At 40.4% G+C, this 16,033-nt stretch overlaps 2 protein-coding genes across 4 annotated transcripts; one reads left to right on the forward strand and one right to left on the reverse strand.

Moving 5' to 3' along the window:
• The first annotated feature begins 1,752 nt into the window (after window positions 1-1,752).
• cd9a (CD9 molecule a) lies at window positions 1,753-8,275 on the forward strand. 2 transcript variants are annotated; one of them, XM_026176030.2, is made up of 8 exons: window positions 1,753-1,977; window positions 4,417-4,519; window positions 4,610-4,707; window positions 5,154-5,228; window positions 5,441-5,542; window positions 6,772-6,861; window positions 7,232-7,315; window positions 7,409-8,275. In XM_026176030.2, the coding sequence occupies exons 1-8, from the start codon at window positions 1,909-1,911 to the stop codon at window positions 7,472-7,474; spliced, it is 687 nt and encodes a 228-aa protein (XP_026031815.1). In that variant the 5' UTR covers window positions 1,753-1,908; the 3' UTR covers window positions 7,475-8,275. The 2 variants fall into 2 exon arrangements, with proteins under 2 accessions (XP_026031815.1, XP_026031816.1); XM_026176031.2 differs by lacking the exon at window positions 1,753-1,977 and adding an exon at window positions 3,264-3,456.
• Window positions 8,276-8,538: 263 nt separating this feature from the next.
• bbs10 (Bardet-Biedl syndrome 10) lies at window positions 8,539-14,284 on the reverse strand. 2 transcript variants are annotated; one of them, XM_080304709.1, is made up of 5 exons: window positions 14,155-14,284; window positions 12,001-12,216; window positions 11,191-11,912; window positions 10,947-11,044; window positions 10,657-10,796 (listed from the first exon to the last, which is right to left on the reverse strand). In XM_080304709.1, exons 2-4 carry the CDS (start codon window positions 12,165-12,167, stop codon window positions 11,004-11,006), a joined length of 930 nt encoding a protein of 309 aa, XP_080160835.1. In that variant the 5' UTR covers window positions 12,168-12,216; window positions 14,155-14,284; the 3' UTR covers window positions 10,657-10,796; window positions 10,947-11,003. The 2 variants fall into 2 exon arrangements, with proteins under 2 accessions (XP_026031817.2, XP_080160835.1); XM_026176032.2 differs by having other exon boundaries at window positions 8,539-10,796; window positions 10,947-11,912.
• Between the last annotated feature and the right edge of the window lie 1,749 nt (window positions 14,285-16,033).

The raw sequence follows: 16,033 nt of genomic DNA on the forward strand, positions 1-16,033 counted from the left end.
TAATGGGAACATGTGATGATCAGCACTCTCAGGTGGAAACTTATGTTGTCTCTGGACAAAGCTGAGGAAAAAGAAGAAGAATATGTTTGGTGTTTTCAGATTCACAACCTGTATCACAATGTCACAAAAATAAGTATTTATATAAGTATGAAGCAAGCATAAAGTAATTATAAATAAGTAAATAAGAATTCTGCAGACTGAGGCTGTTTCTTTTGCTTTCACTCTCTTTATGTAACTCTAGGCTACTAAATACGTAATGATCAGGGTCTGTGGAGACTACCTGATCTACCTATCTGGTGTAAACAGACAAAGCACCCAAAATGTTCGCACAGTATGTATGATCTATCTAGTGTTGAGCTAGAAATCACCTGTGGAGCTGTGTGCTTCAAACACACCGCAAACCCACGCAGACGTTCATAATCTGCCTGATAGAAGGCGTCTCTGCTTGAAACAAGGGTATTACTGGCATCACTGAAATTATGTGTGTAACCAAAAATGTCCTGTAGTGCGACAGTGAGATGCCAAGAGATGTTTTTCAAAACAGACAAATGAACATGCGGAATTTGGAGAAAAACAAAATTCTAACATTATTACTTGCAAATGTGCCTACATGTCTTCTGTATAGCAGCTCTGATAGCTCTGATATAATAACTTAACTGAAAGGGCATGCAGAGCTTTAGGTAGTCATTTATATGCATGGTGAGGCAGTTTTGGTCAAGTTGGTTATCCTGCAGAACCACCCCCCCCCCCCCCCCCCAACCACACAAACAAATATAGCAAATATAACCAAATTAAAACTAATATATGCAAATTTATGTGTATTTTTTCTAATTCAATAATTTTCTGGAAGTAATGTCATAGCTCAGGCTTTAAAGGGTTAAAGTGGGGGTTTTCTACTTATTAATAAACCGCCCGTGAAATAATTCAGTCCTACTACGGATATGAAAACTGAAAACTTTATTATTAAAAGCTAAATGTAGACAAATGGCATCATACTTTTCAGGCTTTTTTCGAGCATAGCGATGTTGACTCTTTCACAGCTATGTTGTTAAATTAAATTAATAAAGTTATAAAAACATTAGGTAAAACAAAAATGTATACATCATCTATAAATGGTAGCTAATTCATTGCCCACTTAAAAATGGCCGTAAAACGTATATCTAAGCGTGATATACCCTGAAGCAGGACTGTTCAGACACAAGACTAATGTACAGCCTTCATGCCTCACAGATGCTAATGCATTCAATTGCAAAGCTGCTTGTTTCATATCGCGTTTAGAAGTGAGAGCGTGTAACCTATAATCTGTCTGTGAGCTATATATTGCTGGCGAGCACACAGCCTGCTCGTGCACCGTGTTCATTCATGTACAGTATATTTAATCCGTGAACGCGCTTTCCTTATTCCTGGAGAATTACGTCATCGCAATGCCCAGAGTCCTGCAGGAACTTGCATTCAAATGCCCACAGCAGGGTGCTGTTAAGTGTACTGTTCCCACTATTGTATATAGGAAAGGCACACATCGAGACTATACTGAAAAGCAAGTGCAGGCTGCAATCTGAATAAATCGAAAATCGTGTGGAGATGTCAACACTCCTACATCACCGGAAATCCCACAAAATCCCCGAAAATAACTAATAGAACCATATCCACTTGTTTTTGGTCAAATAATTAAATAAAGAAGAAATTGTAAACAAAAGTTTTCAGGAATAAAGACAGAAAGAAGAGGAGCCATAGGAGGCTGTGCAGCCGTGAGGGGGCGGACCACTACAGGCGCGCTCCGCACGACGCGCGTCAGCGCCGGCGCCTCGGCAAATAACCTCATTCTGCATACAGGCTGTTATATAGTGGCTCTTCTCCTCTTGAATTTGAGATAGCGGTACAAGTGTGAGTCACAGTTCAAGGACCACCATGGCTGCACTGTCGGGGGGTGAGACGTGCATCAAATACCTGATGTTTGCCTTTAACCTGGTGTTCTGGGTGAGTCCGAAGCAAGAAAATATTTTATTCTCGTGTGCATCCTGCCTGTTTTTCTACGTGTGTGTGTGCGTGTAGGTGTGCGAACGTGTGTGAGGTTTGCGTAGGAACATGCGCATTCGTGTGAGCGCAGGTTACTATAGTGAATAAAATTACACGGTATAGACGTCCCAGATGCAGAATAGTGCTCACGGTGTGTGTCTGTTACTTATCCCCGGATTGTCTGAGCAGCCGCATGAATGAATTATGGCTCTGGCTGCCACTAAATACAAAGTGTCCCAATGTTTGTGGAGACCGTGCGGGCTGGAGAATAATCCCCAGTGGCCAAGTGACCCAGTTCCACCGCGCAGACTAGCCACACTCTGGAGTTTGCGCGCATGGCATTTTAATACTTGCAATGAGGGGGAGGGGGCTTATTGTGGCCGAGATATAGCCCCAAAATTAAGTAATTAACATTTCCGCCCCTAAAAGAGTTGTTAATGGAAGTCTGTCTACTTGGCGGTGTGCGCGCGCACATGCTTGTGCGTGAATGCTAGATATCCCATGTAGGTTATGTGTGTCCCGCTGTCCTGCGCACCCGCAGGGTGTGTCTTGCTGTGCGTGTTTGAGTGGGATGTGTCCGTGTGGTTTCAAATGGTTGTGTTGCCTTTTATGCACGTTTGTAATCTGCGACGCTATACATAGAGCTAAGTGTAGCATTAATTACAGGGCAGACAGATTTCCCACAGCATGTGAACGCTACGTGTGAGAGAAAAAAATAAGTTTTGAGTGTTAATAAGATTGATGAAAATAGGTCATTAGAATCACTTTTTAAAAGTCACAAATGTTTCGAAATGGAGAAGCTTTAGGAATACAATACATTATAAATTACAGTATAACTCTTAATCAGCAGAATTTGTCAACACACAGGGACGCTTCCTTATAACTAGCATCCTCATTTAAACAAAGACACTTCCCTTCTGAGATAGAAACTAACCAGGGTCAAAGCTCAGTGCAGCTTTTGTGTCAGTGCACACAGAGCAGAGTTCGCAAATTTTGCTTGGACTGGATCAAAACCCACTTCTGGGTGCAGCAGAAGCTGTAGGTGTAATGGGAAGCAAAAGTCGACCCATTCACTGTAGGTACGAGTTCAGATACCAGAGGATTAAATGTGTCGTCAAGCAGGTATTTTAGGAAACGTTTACATGCCTGGACACAACCCCTCTATCTACCAGATCATAACACCCTCTAACTATACATGGAACAACAGGTTGAAAGAGAAGAGTTACTTTGGCCACTCCCTACCTCCATAATCAGGTGACTCTGAAAGGCACGGTATTGAGAATACTCTCTCTTACCACTACCTTTGCGTTGGCTTCTTCCTGGAAAAAAAGGCACTACTTTGTCACAGTGGTGAACTGTTTAATGTGACTCAACATGGCTCTCGGTGGGGGAATCAAATGTGTGAAATATCTCATGTTCATCTTCAACCTTTTCTTCTGGGTAGGTGTATTTTGCTTTTTAATTAATTAATTATTATTTAAAAAAATTTTTTTGATCTGGTGGTTTGTGTGATAAAGAAAAGGGGAAATGTTTCAACTTGTGTTACAGTTCTGTAACAAATTTCTACTAGCTAACATATTTTAAAGGATACAGGAAAACTGCAGCAATATGGCATAAAGTATTCAAAACAAGAAGCATTTGTCAAAACGTGAGAAGAAAAGGCAAAGTGACACTCCCACGCTTTCAAAAAAAAACTGCGTGCCACCTTTCTTCTCAAAGTTAAACATTTACCAACCTATCTTTGCCGAGGCTTGTAAGTGGCCTTGTACACACGTTTTTTAAAGTCCTAAACTCTGAGTTTTAGAATACTTTCTCCGCATATTTCAAATAACTTGCTACTATGTGTTCATGTTAAGTGAAAATGTTAAAAGGAATGTGTGCAAGCTGTGGCCATGCAGGCTCCCTTCTCTGTTATCTGTCTCAGAGCTTAAGAATCAAAAGTGTAATGTTCAGTTTCAGTTTACTTTGGACTATTTGTTTTATTTTGTTTTTTAGAAACATGAAGCTGTGTAGGTATTGAATTGTAATATTTGTAGGTGTTTTTTTGATTGATTTGTAGACAAATAGAAGTAATTACTGTGAAAGGAGAGTTTCCACAACGAGGCACTGTTTATTAAATTATATTTGAAGATTTCTGTTTGAGTACTGCGAAACTGTAAGGATGAAACCAGGAGAAACAGCTGGTCAGTGCAGTGTTTAAAACTCAGAGGCATAATTGTTAACCGATGCTTGCTGATTAGGTTGGCAAGCGGGGGATGGTGCATGCATGGACATGAAGAGAACTGAGTATGAAGAGTTTTCTTCTTGACTCAACTTTTAATGAGCAAACAGTATGCAAATTGCATGGTCCAAATTGCAATATATCTTGTATGTGACAACATATATTTTTGTGTGTTGCAGCTCGCCGGCACTGCTGTATTAGCTATAGGACTGTGGCTAAGATTAGACCAGAAGACCAAAAGCTTATTTGAAGAACCAGATTCTTCATATGTGTTTTACACAGGTAAGATGCAGGGATGTTTATTATATCATAGCTATTTATATAAAAGCTATTTATTCTTCTCTGTATATCACATGTGTTGTGTGTGTGTAGGTGTATATATTCTGATAGCAGCTGGAGCACTGATCATGGTGGTGGGCTTTCTGGGATGTTGTGGTGCCATCCGGGAGTCCCCCTGTATGCTGGGAACGGTTTGTACCACTTAATAATCTTCATAACTATCATATTCTATTAACTAATTTTGATCTAACTAACATAAAAATTTTAACTGTCTTAGTGATTTCACTTAGCTGCACTTGGACTTTTTATCTCACTGTCACAAGTGTGCTTTACGGACGAACCTTGGGCTCACTCAAAAGATATGAGATGTCTGCCTTCATCTTTGTTTACTGAACTGTGTGAAGGCCACGGAAGAGTCTCTTAGATTTCTCTGCACTAGCTTCCACCATCCTGCTCCGTCTGGCCATAATCTTCTCTTCTCGTATTAAACCTCTCAAGAGGAGGAGTAAATGAAAACTGGGTTTGGCTACCCTCAACTGACCTTATGTGTTCATACATGGGTGCAGAAGACATGCGCGCAAGCATGCCTGGAAGCAAACAGTCAGCTGAGTTTAATTTAGTCTTTTTCTTTCTGCAGTTCTTCTTCTTCCTGCTAATCATATTTGCCATTGAGGTAGCTGCTGGAATCTGGGGATTTTCTAACCAAAGCCAGGTAACATTTTAACAAATTATAATGCTAACTATCAGGTTGAAAACACTTTACACAGACCTAGTACACTACAGGAATCCATGTGAGAAAACACTGCCAGATCAGAAAAGACAAACCAAATCCAAAAAAGCGAGTCGAGTGAAGGGGTTTGGAGATTTATGTGTCTCTGTGACATATATTATATCATCGTTTCTCTGTTTACTGCTGTTTTGCAGGTGGTGAATGATATCACAGGATTTTACACACAGACGTACAACAACTACAAGTCAAATGGAGACGAGCACCTCAAAGAGACACTGCGGGTGATTCAAGCTGAGGTGAGTCTCTTTCTAATTCAGGCCGACTCTGATCTTATCCAAAAGAAATTTGTCACCTACGGTAGAGTCAGATAAATGTTGTTTATTATTTCTAGGTGAAACTGGTTTTCTAGGACAGATTTTTTTTGTATTACCGTTCTTCATGAGAATTACTAAGATCAAAACCACAGCTGCTATGTGTGAAGCTAAAACTGTGAGATGATTACACACAACAAACTATACAGGTAGTACAAGGAAAACGTGTATCTAGTGATAACAACACATCTACCACCTTTTCTAAGTCTCACATCTTAACATGCTGTATCTCAGGCTTAATGTCTGCATTAACATGTGTCGCAAACGCTATTAAGAGAGGTGCAGGCTTTATTTGGATGATCTGTATAAAAAGGATGGACATGGTCTCCAAAATGAAGCCTTAAACCTCCATTCTATCTAATGACCAACGATGAGTGATTCCTCAGATAGTCCATAAGTGTATATGAGAAGGGTTAATTGTCAATGTTAATTAACAATTTAAATATATATGTATATAAATATATATATATATATGTGTGTGTATATATATATATGTTATTGTATGTTATTGTAAAAGGTTTTATATATATATATATATATATATATATATATATATATATATATATATATATATATATATATATATCTATATATAACCTTTTACAGTAACATAAATGACAGCCCAGGGTGTACTTCAGTGTGTGAGTCTACAAACCATTAGGTGATGCCACGGTGACTATGTTTAACTTCCTAGGACCACATTTTGGGTTGTGTAGACCACAATACTAAATTTTGCTCTACATAGGGCCTGATATCCACTTACAATGACATTATACTGCCACTGTTCTATCAAAATTTAAAATGAATATCCTCTTATGTGGACCTCATTTTTCTCAGAAACAAAAATCAGGTGAAAAAAACGGTGATTCTTTGTTTTTACATTCATCAGGTCCCAATCAGCCCAAATAGCAAAGTTAAATTAAAAATGCCAATGGAGCTTGCAAAGAAAGCTGTCTGGAGACGCCTTTCTTTGCAAGCTCCTTTGACTACGATGACCTGGATGACTGAGAACCTTCACAGACTTAAATGAAAAATGCATGCCATGGAAAAGCACATTTGGGGTGGGGTGAGGGTGTGGGATGGGGGGTCTCTGTTTTCATCTGCATTCATGGTCATCATGTTCATTTACAACATATATTCATATATGTTTACAGCTGAACTGTTGTGGTCCAAATGGGAGGTTAGAGGAAACAAACACAGAAACGTGTCCAAAGGGGGAGCTGCTGGAGGAGCTCATTACTAAGGTATGACTATCCTGTGTGTGTGTGTGTGTGTGTGTGTGTGTGTGTGTGTGTGTGTGTATGTGTGTGTGTGTGTGTGTGTGTGTGTGTGTGTGGATAGAGATGGAGAGTGGAGAAATCAAGAGGCATGCTGGCATGCTTCATCTCTCTGAGATCTGTGGCAATTACTGTAAATCAAATGCATAATCATGGTCCAATGTGTGTCATAAGTCTGTCAATCTTCCCTTTGCAGAGCAATCCCCTAGTCTCTTTGCAGTGTTACCATAGCAACGGTGGTTTACAGGAGCCCACATGCCCTCAGGCTGTCTTTTATGTGTACCATCCCACAAGTCATGTTCAGAAAGCTCAAAGGAATTATTACTATCTTTTGCAGAGCTGCCCTGATGCCATTGAAGAGGTGTTTAACTCCAAATTGCACATCATAGGAGGAGTAGGCATTGCCATCGGGGTCATTATGGTGAGCGCATGATTGGTTTAACTCTTAATGCTATTGTGCTGAATGAGGACAGTCCAGAAATGAGCTCAAAACTTGTAACACTCTTTCTTACAGGTGTTTGGGATGATCTTTAGCATGCTCCTGTGCTGCGCCATCAGGAGGTCCAGGGAGGTGGTGTGACACCCTCTCGAAGTCCTCATTAATGTTGCATGATGTCATTCCTAGAGTCCCACGACTCTCCACTGCCAGTAGAAACACTGCTCGTTAAAGGGGGGGATAAACTAAGCTTAGGCTGGGTGCACATATTTCTGATTGCATTATACGTCAGCCTTATCTGTGCTGCTGATGCTTAGGCCCACTTTCCTGGACTAGATAGCTGTTATGTGGTTATAAGGCCCAATTTTAAAATGGGTGTCATCTGTTATTCAGTGGCAGTGTAGTAAAAAGAAATGTGTACTTTTGTGGTGATTTGACTGAAATTAGTGTGTGAACAGCTAATTATCTAAACAAAACATGATACTATTGTATACTGATAACATTTCTATTGCTGTCACTTGGGGTCATCTACTAGCAAGAACATGGTCCAGATATAAAAAAACAAACACAAAAAAGCAAACACTTCTGCACAACACAGCCGCAGCAGTTTTACAGTTCCTTTTTTCATGCAACTTCTTAAGTAAAATTAAGGTGACGAGTAGCCAGCTGAATACCGAGCTGTTAACTTTAAGCTAGAGTAGCATCTTGATTCCTTTATTTTCATGACATTTGATTTGTTCCTGGTCCTTATCCTGATTTGTGTTTGTAAATGTTTTCCTTTTTGTATTTGTAAGATTTCTAATGTTAGCTGTTTATATTTTTACGTGCAGTTTGACGATGCATTTTGCAGTGTTCTCTTCAATTTAGAGATTGATTTATATCATATGCACTGTTTCACAGAGACAAAATTTAACAATAAGCGCCAAATAAACTAAAATGTACTGAGTCGACTATGAGTTTACTGTAACAATCATAAAGTTTATTTATAGAGAAAATATAAACAATTCAGTATAGAAAAATAAAACGTGCCAGCAAGGGAGCATTTAAGCATTTAAATAGAGAAATAAAAGTGGACCATAAAATAATATGACCTGCAATTATTCCCAAACGCTGTAATAGTAAACAAGTTGGAGAACATTTAACTGCACCTGTTCTTAGGTCACTTGGTAACATTCATAACTACAATGAAAATATAAGAGTTACACTGATTCACTGTTAGACTGAGCTTTATTTACATTTTAGATTTAGCTGCTCACGATACAGCATGCTGCAAGAGTTAGACGTGCGTAGGTGTCTCCATAGGACTGACAACAATGACAGCTACACTCAAGCTTGTTTCCTTTTTCGCAGTAGGAAAAAGAAAAAAAAACATTGGGAAAACTCCCTCAGCTTCCCCTTCTTTGATATTGGCAGCTATCAGCTGACTGACTCCCTTAGAACACAAACAAAGACAAGAAGTGTCTTTGTTTCTTAATTGTGCTGTTACAAATGTTTTATGGAAAGTTTTTGTCTTCAAAACTAATGACACGGTAGTTACGGTAAACAGTATGACTAGTTAATGTCTTTATGACTCACAGTTTCCATCTAAAAAGCGGCGAGTATAGAAGTAAATAGAGTTTGTGTTCCTCTGATTACAGCACAAGGAAGCATGCTATGATTTGGTTGTTGACAGCCGGGTGTTGCCCTTCTAAATGCCTCAATCGTTTTTTGGAGATAACACTGATTATAAAAAAGGACTGTTTTGTGAGATGATCTGTATTTAAACCGTTTGTGTAAGGGACAAACTAGCAAGGGAATAGGCCAGGAAAATAGAAAAGGAGAAGAAATTTTAGAGAAAATCTATGAATATGAATAATACTGAGAAAAAAGGCATTAACACATTCTCGCTTGGAAGGTTTGCAACACATAAAAATATTTCGCAACTGCACATTCCGTATTACAACAGTGTTTAATGCCTTCTTTTTTACTGCCAGACCTTGCCTTGATTCAGGACAGGATGCTATAGACCACTTTAACATTTTACTGCCACAGAAACTGCAACCAACCACAACATGGTCATAAAACTGAAAATACCATCTGTGTCTTGCAATAAAAATATATTTTGTTGGAACAAAATATACACAGTGGCAAGGTGAATAGCACTGGTTGCCTCACAAAAAGATGTTCCTGAGTTTCCACCACCATGTCGGGGCCTTTCTGTGTGGATTTTGCATGTTCTCCTTGTGTTTGCAGGGGTTCTCTCCAGGTTCTCCGGCTTCCTCCCACAGTCATGCAGTCAAGACATGCAGTTAGTGGGGTTAGGTTAATTGATCATTCTAAACTGTCCATAGGTTTGAATGTAAGTGTGAATGGTTGTCTGTCTCTATGTGTTAGCCCTGCAACAGACTGGCGACCTGTTCAGGGTGTACCCTGCCTCTTGGTCTATGGTAGCTGGGAAAGGCTCCAGTTCCCCCGTGACCCTGACAAGGATAAGTGGAAGAGAATGGACAGATAGTTGGATATATCTTGTGGGTATAGAAAAATCACTGTGCCAAAAATGTATTAAAGTGCTAAGTATTTACTCCATCTTTGACATGAGGGAGCACTGAGAGAAAATATGTTTATGGCTTTTATCTTAACTAAGACACAATCTCAGTCCTCGCCTTCGTCCTCTGTACCCTCCCAGGAAGTCCTGGTGAGTCTACGCGACTGGGTGTGTAAAGCAGTGTGTGTAGGCAGGACAGCGTCCACCTTAAGGAGACTTGCGACACACTGCAATACAGCAAGAAGTAGCTGGTATTTACAGGAGACAGATTCAAGGCCCAGATCCAACTCTGAAACTTTTGACAATTTGTCACCCTCTCTACAACAATGCAAGCTTAGTTTACCATCCCCCAGAGGCCCTTCGACCTGTATAGGGCTTATAGTATTTTCTCGTTTATATACAAGGCTAAAAGGGTGGGAATCATTTGGAAACTTACTAACAAAACTTATGACCCTTCTTTGAGACTCCAGGAAATGGTGCGGACTGTGAGAGTAAATCTTTTGAGGCACGCTCAGTAGGGCATTTGCCAAGAGCTGGGAAACAGAAGCATCTATATTTAGGTCAGGGGAAACTGAGCAACTATGTCCATGTTGTAGGAGGGCATAGTGTAAGAGAAGCTCAAATAACCCACCAGCAGATAAAACACAGCCTGGCTTTAACACACACTTTTGAATGGGCTGTATAGCGATGGATCTGTATGCGGTTTCCTCGGTCAGACTATCTGTATGTAAAGATGCGCCTTTATGCGACTGCAGGGTGCTCTTTGATGTTGTGGTTGCAGCTGCATGCATGGGCTCCCAAGTTCTAAGTAGCATGCGAATGGCATCTTGTAAAGCACATGCATACTGCTCAATCTGTCCTTCCCCTGGGGCACAGATGATCAGACTGCAGGGTTTGATGGTGATTCTTTCTTCCGAGTCCTGGAAAGCCACGTGGACATACCTGTGGAAGAGACAAAACCCATACATTAAACTAAACAAAACAGCATTAATTCCTGTTTTGGAGATTACAGATAATGCTAAACTTCCTGTTGCTATCTATAATATTATACGAGCACACTACATTACTCAAGACGAAGTGTGTTTTTTATACCTGTGGGCTCCGAGCTGTATCGGCCGGCAAAAAGCCAGTGTGGCTACGTGCTCTGATTCAATCATTGAACAGTCCCAGATTGGAGTAGTTCCACTTAGCTGGGAAAACAGAGAAAGTTCATCTTCACTGACACATTCTACAAGGCACATCTCTGCCTGTGTGGCTAAAGCCAGGACAGCAGCAGACTGTTTTACTGCAGACAGAAGCACACAAACACCCAAAGTCTGCAGCTTCGCAATAATACCCTGCAGTGAGCTTTCCATCCAGGAGCTAAAGTGTAAAATACTTCTCTCCTCCTTCATTCTGCCTCTACATCCCAACTCAAGCACGTCTCCTGTGCTGAGCAATGTTGGTTGCAGCGACCCGGTGAGAACTACAGCTTTAACTGGCTGGTGGTCAGTCTTAAGCGGTGGCGTGGCAAAGTCCCTGTGGATTACCTGCCCCTCGATTAAACGTGAAGAGCGGACAGGAAAGCCCGACACAGGTGTATGGAGAGCAGGGAAGTAGTCGCTTACAAGCTGCAGAGAGAATGAAGGTAGTTGATTTTTAAACTTCCAGTGACTGAGCAGCTCACATGTGAGGTGACTACTGAAGTCACAGTGCGTGTAACCACAGCGTGTGTGAAAAAATGATCTTAGCAGCTTTTGAACACAGAGATTGTTTGTGAGAGATGGCGTTTGTGCTTCCACAGTGAAATCTTCCCACGAAATGCAGCCTCCATAAGGGACCACTCCCGTAGCAATGAGCTCATCCAACTCCTTCAACCCAAATGCTAGCAGTTTGTCAGCCAAGTGTCTGGCAGTGGAAGCCTCTGCTGCTTTTGTTGAGCTATAAGAGTGTGACACATTAGACTCCTTGCTGGCTGCTGCATGAATCAACCGTAGCAATGATGCCAGCAGCAGGATAAAGGTTTTGGATCCATCGCCTGTTGCAGAGCTATGCTTCCAGACACACTCCACCACCATCCTAAAATGAGGAACACACAAACACGTCACCAAGGAGTTAAACCTAGAAAAATATGTATAATCATTCAAGTAAATGTTTGACTGTTAACCTGGCCAACGGATGCTCCAGATGTAGTGCCGTGAGAATGCGTGTCCCACTGCGGCTCAACATCGCCTGTCCCGTGTCTCGTGTGAACAGCACCTGTCCTCCTTCAGGGCCAAAACTGCGAAGGATGACCGCCTCCAAGACACCGACTGCCTGCAGGACATGTTCCATGTGTAAGTGCCCCAATGGCGGAATCCTTTCTCCCAGGAATGAGCACAGACTGAAATTTTAAAAAGTCAGAATTTAAACTGCGACCTGCAATAAATAAATAAATACATAATATATACAAACCCAGTATTTTTATTCTTTAAAACATGAACCCTCCTAATTAAAACACTATTTGGATTTACACACAACATACTGGCTCGCTGTAAAGCGGTATTTAAACATTAGTGTTGCATGCAGTGTAGGAAAGGTGTCAGGATAAATCTACCATGGCTGCCTGTGCTTGGCAGACACTTAAAAGCCTTTCAGAGGATATAGAGACAATTAAGTAGACAGGTCTCGACTGCCAAATCAGATATATGGTTGGTAGACTTGGGATGGCTGGCGGGCCATGATTTAATTAAGGGATCTAGGACTTCATGTGTTGGAAGTTGACCTGACTGCTTAGAGAAGCAATGAGAGGGCGTAACTGTAGACACTATTAGATCCTACCTAAGTGAGAAAGCAGTAATGATGATGAAGAATGTTAACAATATCTGACTCAGAGGCGTGGCTGCTTGTCTTTTTTATATATGTGGAAACAGGAGCCACACTGGGATAGAGTGGGTTCAAAGGAAATCGAGGTTTGACTTTGACTGATCGTATAATGACAAAAACCAAAATTAGTGCAGTTGAGGGTTTGGAGATGTAATTGCAAAGGAAATCCAAATCCAGCTTTTCTGAGAAACACAGAAATCTTGGCAATGTGATAGATCCTTAAAAGCAAAGTAAGAAAATCAAATCTATGACAAATTATGTAGGTAGGTTCGAGAGTGGAGAAATATTATTTTGGTTTACAGATCTATTGGTTTCCACACTAGAAAACTGTTTACCCAAAAGCTATTGAACCATACTGTATTGAACAATATCTATAACAACAATGCTTAGTGAATATTTTTCTGTTAAACAACATTAATTATTAAAGCATGGCAATAAATATATAGTATGCAAACCATGTTTGTTTGGTTTTTTCTCGGAGAGAAACCGTTTACTTAATGAAACAGAAATTATAGTTTAACAAATGGGCAGAAATAACAGGAAAATGCTCAGATCTTTGTCAAATAAGTAAAACAGACCCACTGCCTGCAGTGTACAGCAGGGGACTCATTTATATGTGTCACACACGTCATTTGAACGGTACGTAACACTGAACCAGGAAAAGCTGTGCAGTAGAAAAATAAAAATTAGGTTCAAGAGGAATTTACCTAATAAATCAAATCTGACGCACACAAATCTCTATCTTGTTAGAAATGTCGATATATGACTTGTATTATTATGTATTTTCAGTGGCTTTTATGTATTTTATGCATTGTAATCTAAATGTTGACACTGTGGGCCATCAATATCGTGAAAATAAGCAGAAGAGTTCTTCTCCCTGATTAATCATAAACGTCTCGGCTCTTACACCCCCCCGACCTCCACTGCAGCGCACTTCCAGAGTCTCGAGACAAGGCAGGCGTACTTGCTTCTAGACACGACTTATGATGGATATCGGATTTAGGGATATTATAGGGAAATTGTTAATTTCTGGAGGACGAAAACGTCCACGAGGTGCACTTGCTCAAAAGCCTAGCACAGTTAGCTTTACCGATTGGGGCGGACTATATTCAGTTCTGCTCTATGAAATGTAATCGTCGGAGATTCTTTTTTTTAACTACTGTTCTTTATCTGCCAAGACCATAACAACCACAAATAAGAGTTTCTTAGCACGAATCGTCAACCTTACTGTAGCTTTAACTACAATATACGGCAACCGGTATCATAGTTACTATGGTTACTATGCTAGCTACGTTAGCCAAATAGCTAGACTTAGAAAACAATTGAAACCACCGGCGGTTTCCGCCAGCCTATTTCATTTAAAAAATCCGGGTGTGTTTTAGAATATCTTGAAATATACCTTCTCTGATTTCTAAAAAAAATAAAACGTGGCTTGATTTTTCAGGACTTTGCTCACCGTTAGTTAGAAAGGATCGCTCGCCTCTGTGCTTCTTCTTTGGTTGAGGTACCTTGGATTAGAAATCGCTGCTTCCACCTAGTGTATCCAGCCAAAAATGATCACAGCTACACGACATTTGTTGATCTCTTTCCAATGGTTTGCAATTTAATATACATTTAGGAAATACTGCCGGATAAGTATACCAGATATACTTAGTTGAGTTCTTTCCCCGCCACCACGCCACAAAATACAATAACGAAATAACAACAAAAAGACTTTAGTTCATATCAAAGTTATATTTATTTTATCTCTCTTAAGGCTTTCCAGGCTGTTCTCGCTCCTGTCGTTAGCTGATGTTTGTACGAGACTTTATTAGCGACAATGAAAACAAGGCAGCATTCAAAGCCTGTCTGTATTTCTTCACCTTGGGGTGCTTATGGATATATTATCGCTATTAACCTAAAAAAAAAAAAACGTTTAAGGTTCTTTGTTATTGATAAATGAGCCACATGAGAGCTGTTACTTACTTTAAACAGAATTTATTATTATTATTATTTAACTTTAAACAGTTTTCTTCGGGCCAAGAACTGCGTGTGACGTCACACTGGCTACCTGCTGTGACCTATCAATGCGTTCTTCGGGGTGGGCGTGGCTTCTGACATGCGAGGCTATAAATAGCCAAGAGCAATGCCAGTAAAGCTCAGTTCACAAAGCATTTATGCATCAGAGCAGCGAGTGTAATTTAAGCGCATTTAGTTTACAAACAGCACACATGTCTAGCACAACTGCAACTACACATCAAATGAATCCCACTTCTCCAATTCAGAGTTTAAATAGTACAGACTTTAACATGAATACTCCACTCACTTACACCTCAGTGGAAACTTGGGAGTTACTCATCAACCACTTTTTTGGTACAATTGTACCACAGTGGCAATCTCTGGTACCGTTCAAACCAGAGTACTGTGACTTTCATCTGCTTTCCACTTTGTTAACAGACATGCTGAAGTTTTGTAAAATGTTAGTGAGATCAACTAGGGAACCCACAGAGAATGGAGATCCAACCTCCATGCAGACCTCTGAGGTCTGTCTTCAGTCCATGGGCACAGACTGCCCCGAGAAAACAGAGGATACAGGAGCAAAGGACAGCATCCTGAATGAAAGCTCTGTGGATGACCACAGTGATAATGAAAACTTAGAAACTCCAGGACTGGAGGCTGAAGCAGCCCTAGACTGCATATCTGTGGGTAATTCAAACACACAACTCGAAACAATAGACACAGCAAAGCCAAAAAAGAGCTGTATGAAGAAAAACTTCACAGCTGATAGAAAAGACTTTGACAAAACAGAATCTTGTCTCCTGGAAAACAATGTGAAGCTAGAAGTACCTGAGTCTGACACTGAGTCTTTAACTTTTTCTAGTATCAGTCTGCTGTCTGATTCTCTAAGTGAAAGCTCTGTAGAAGACCAGGGATTGGAGGCTCAACCAGTTGTAGGCTGCATATCTGTAGACAACTCAAGCTACAGAGATGAAACAGAAAGTCGAGGACTGAAAGATGAGGCAACCCCCAGATTTCAGGGATTCCTCAGTGACAGTGAGTCTTTAACTTCTTGTCAGATCAGTCCACTATCTGATTCTCTGAGCGAGGAAAAGTTGTGTGTCAACAAAGTTATTCAGATGGTGGTTTCAAAGGCCATAGACAACGTCGCCTCTAAACACAAGCTCTTCACAGAGCGCCTCACTCCTGACTGCATTGGTGATCGCCTGCTTGAGAAAATGTGGCCAGAAATTAATGACAAACATTTGGATCTATCTCCAAAAAGCCTAAAAAATATCCACGAGGCCATTTTAAAGGATCTTTGCAAAACACACAAATGCAAGGAAAAATATTTGATT

Source organism: Astatotilapia calliptera, chromosome 7 (assembly GCF_964374335.1).
Source record: "Astatotilapia calliptera chromosome 7, fAstCal68.1, whole genome shotgun sequence".
NCBI classification, from domain to species: domain Eukaryota; kingdom Metazoa; phylum Chordata; class Actinopteri; order Cichliformes; family Cichlidae; genus Astatotilapia; species Astatotilapia calliptera.

Excerpts from the sequence above, each read along its gene's own strand:
- cd9a (XM_026176030.2), top strand. The coding sequence starts at position 1,909 with ATGGCTGCACTGTCGGGGGGTGAGACGTGCATCAAATACCTGATGTTT. Across the intron at positions 4,708-5,153 it reads CCCCCTGTATGCTGGGAACG|TTCTTCTTCTTCCTGCTAAT; the intron begins GTTTGTACCACT and ends TTCTTTCTGCAG. Across the intron at positions 5,543-6,771 it reads TGCGGGTGATTCAAGCTGAG|CTGAACTGTTGTGGTCCAAA; the intron begins GTGAGTCTCTTT and ends ATATGTTTACAG.
- bbs10 (XM_026176032.2), bottom strand. The coding sequence starts at position 12,167 with ATGGAACATGTCCTGCAGGCAGTCGGTGTCTTGGAGGCGGTCATCCTT. Across the intron at positions 11,913-12,000 it reads CTGGAGCATCCGTTGGCCAG|GATGGTGGTGGAGTGTGTCT; the intron begins GTTAACAGTCAA and ends TCCTCATTTTAG. Across the intron at positions 10,797-10,946 it reads ATACAGCTCGGAGCCCACAG|GTATGTCCACGTGGCTTTCC; the intron begins GTATAAAAAACA and ends TCTCTTCCACAG.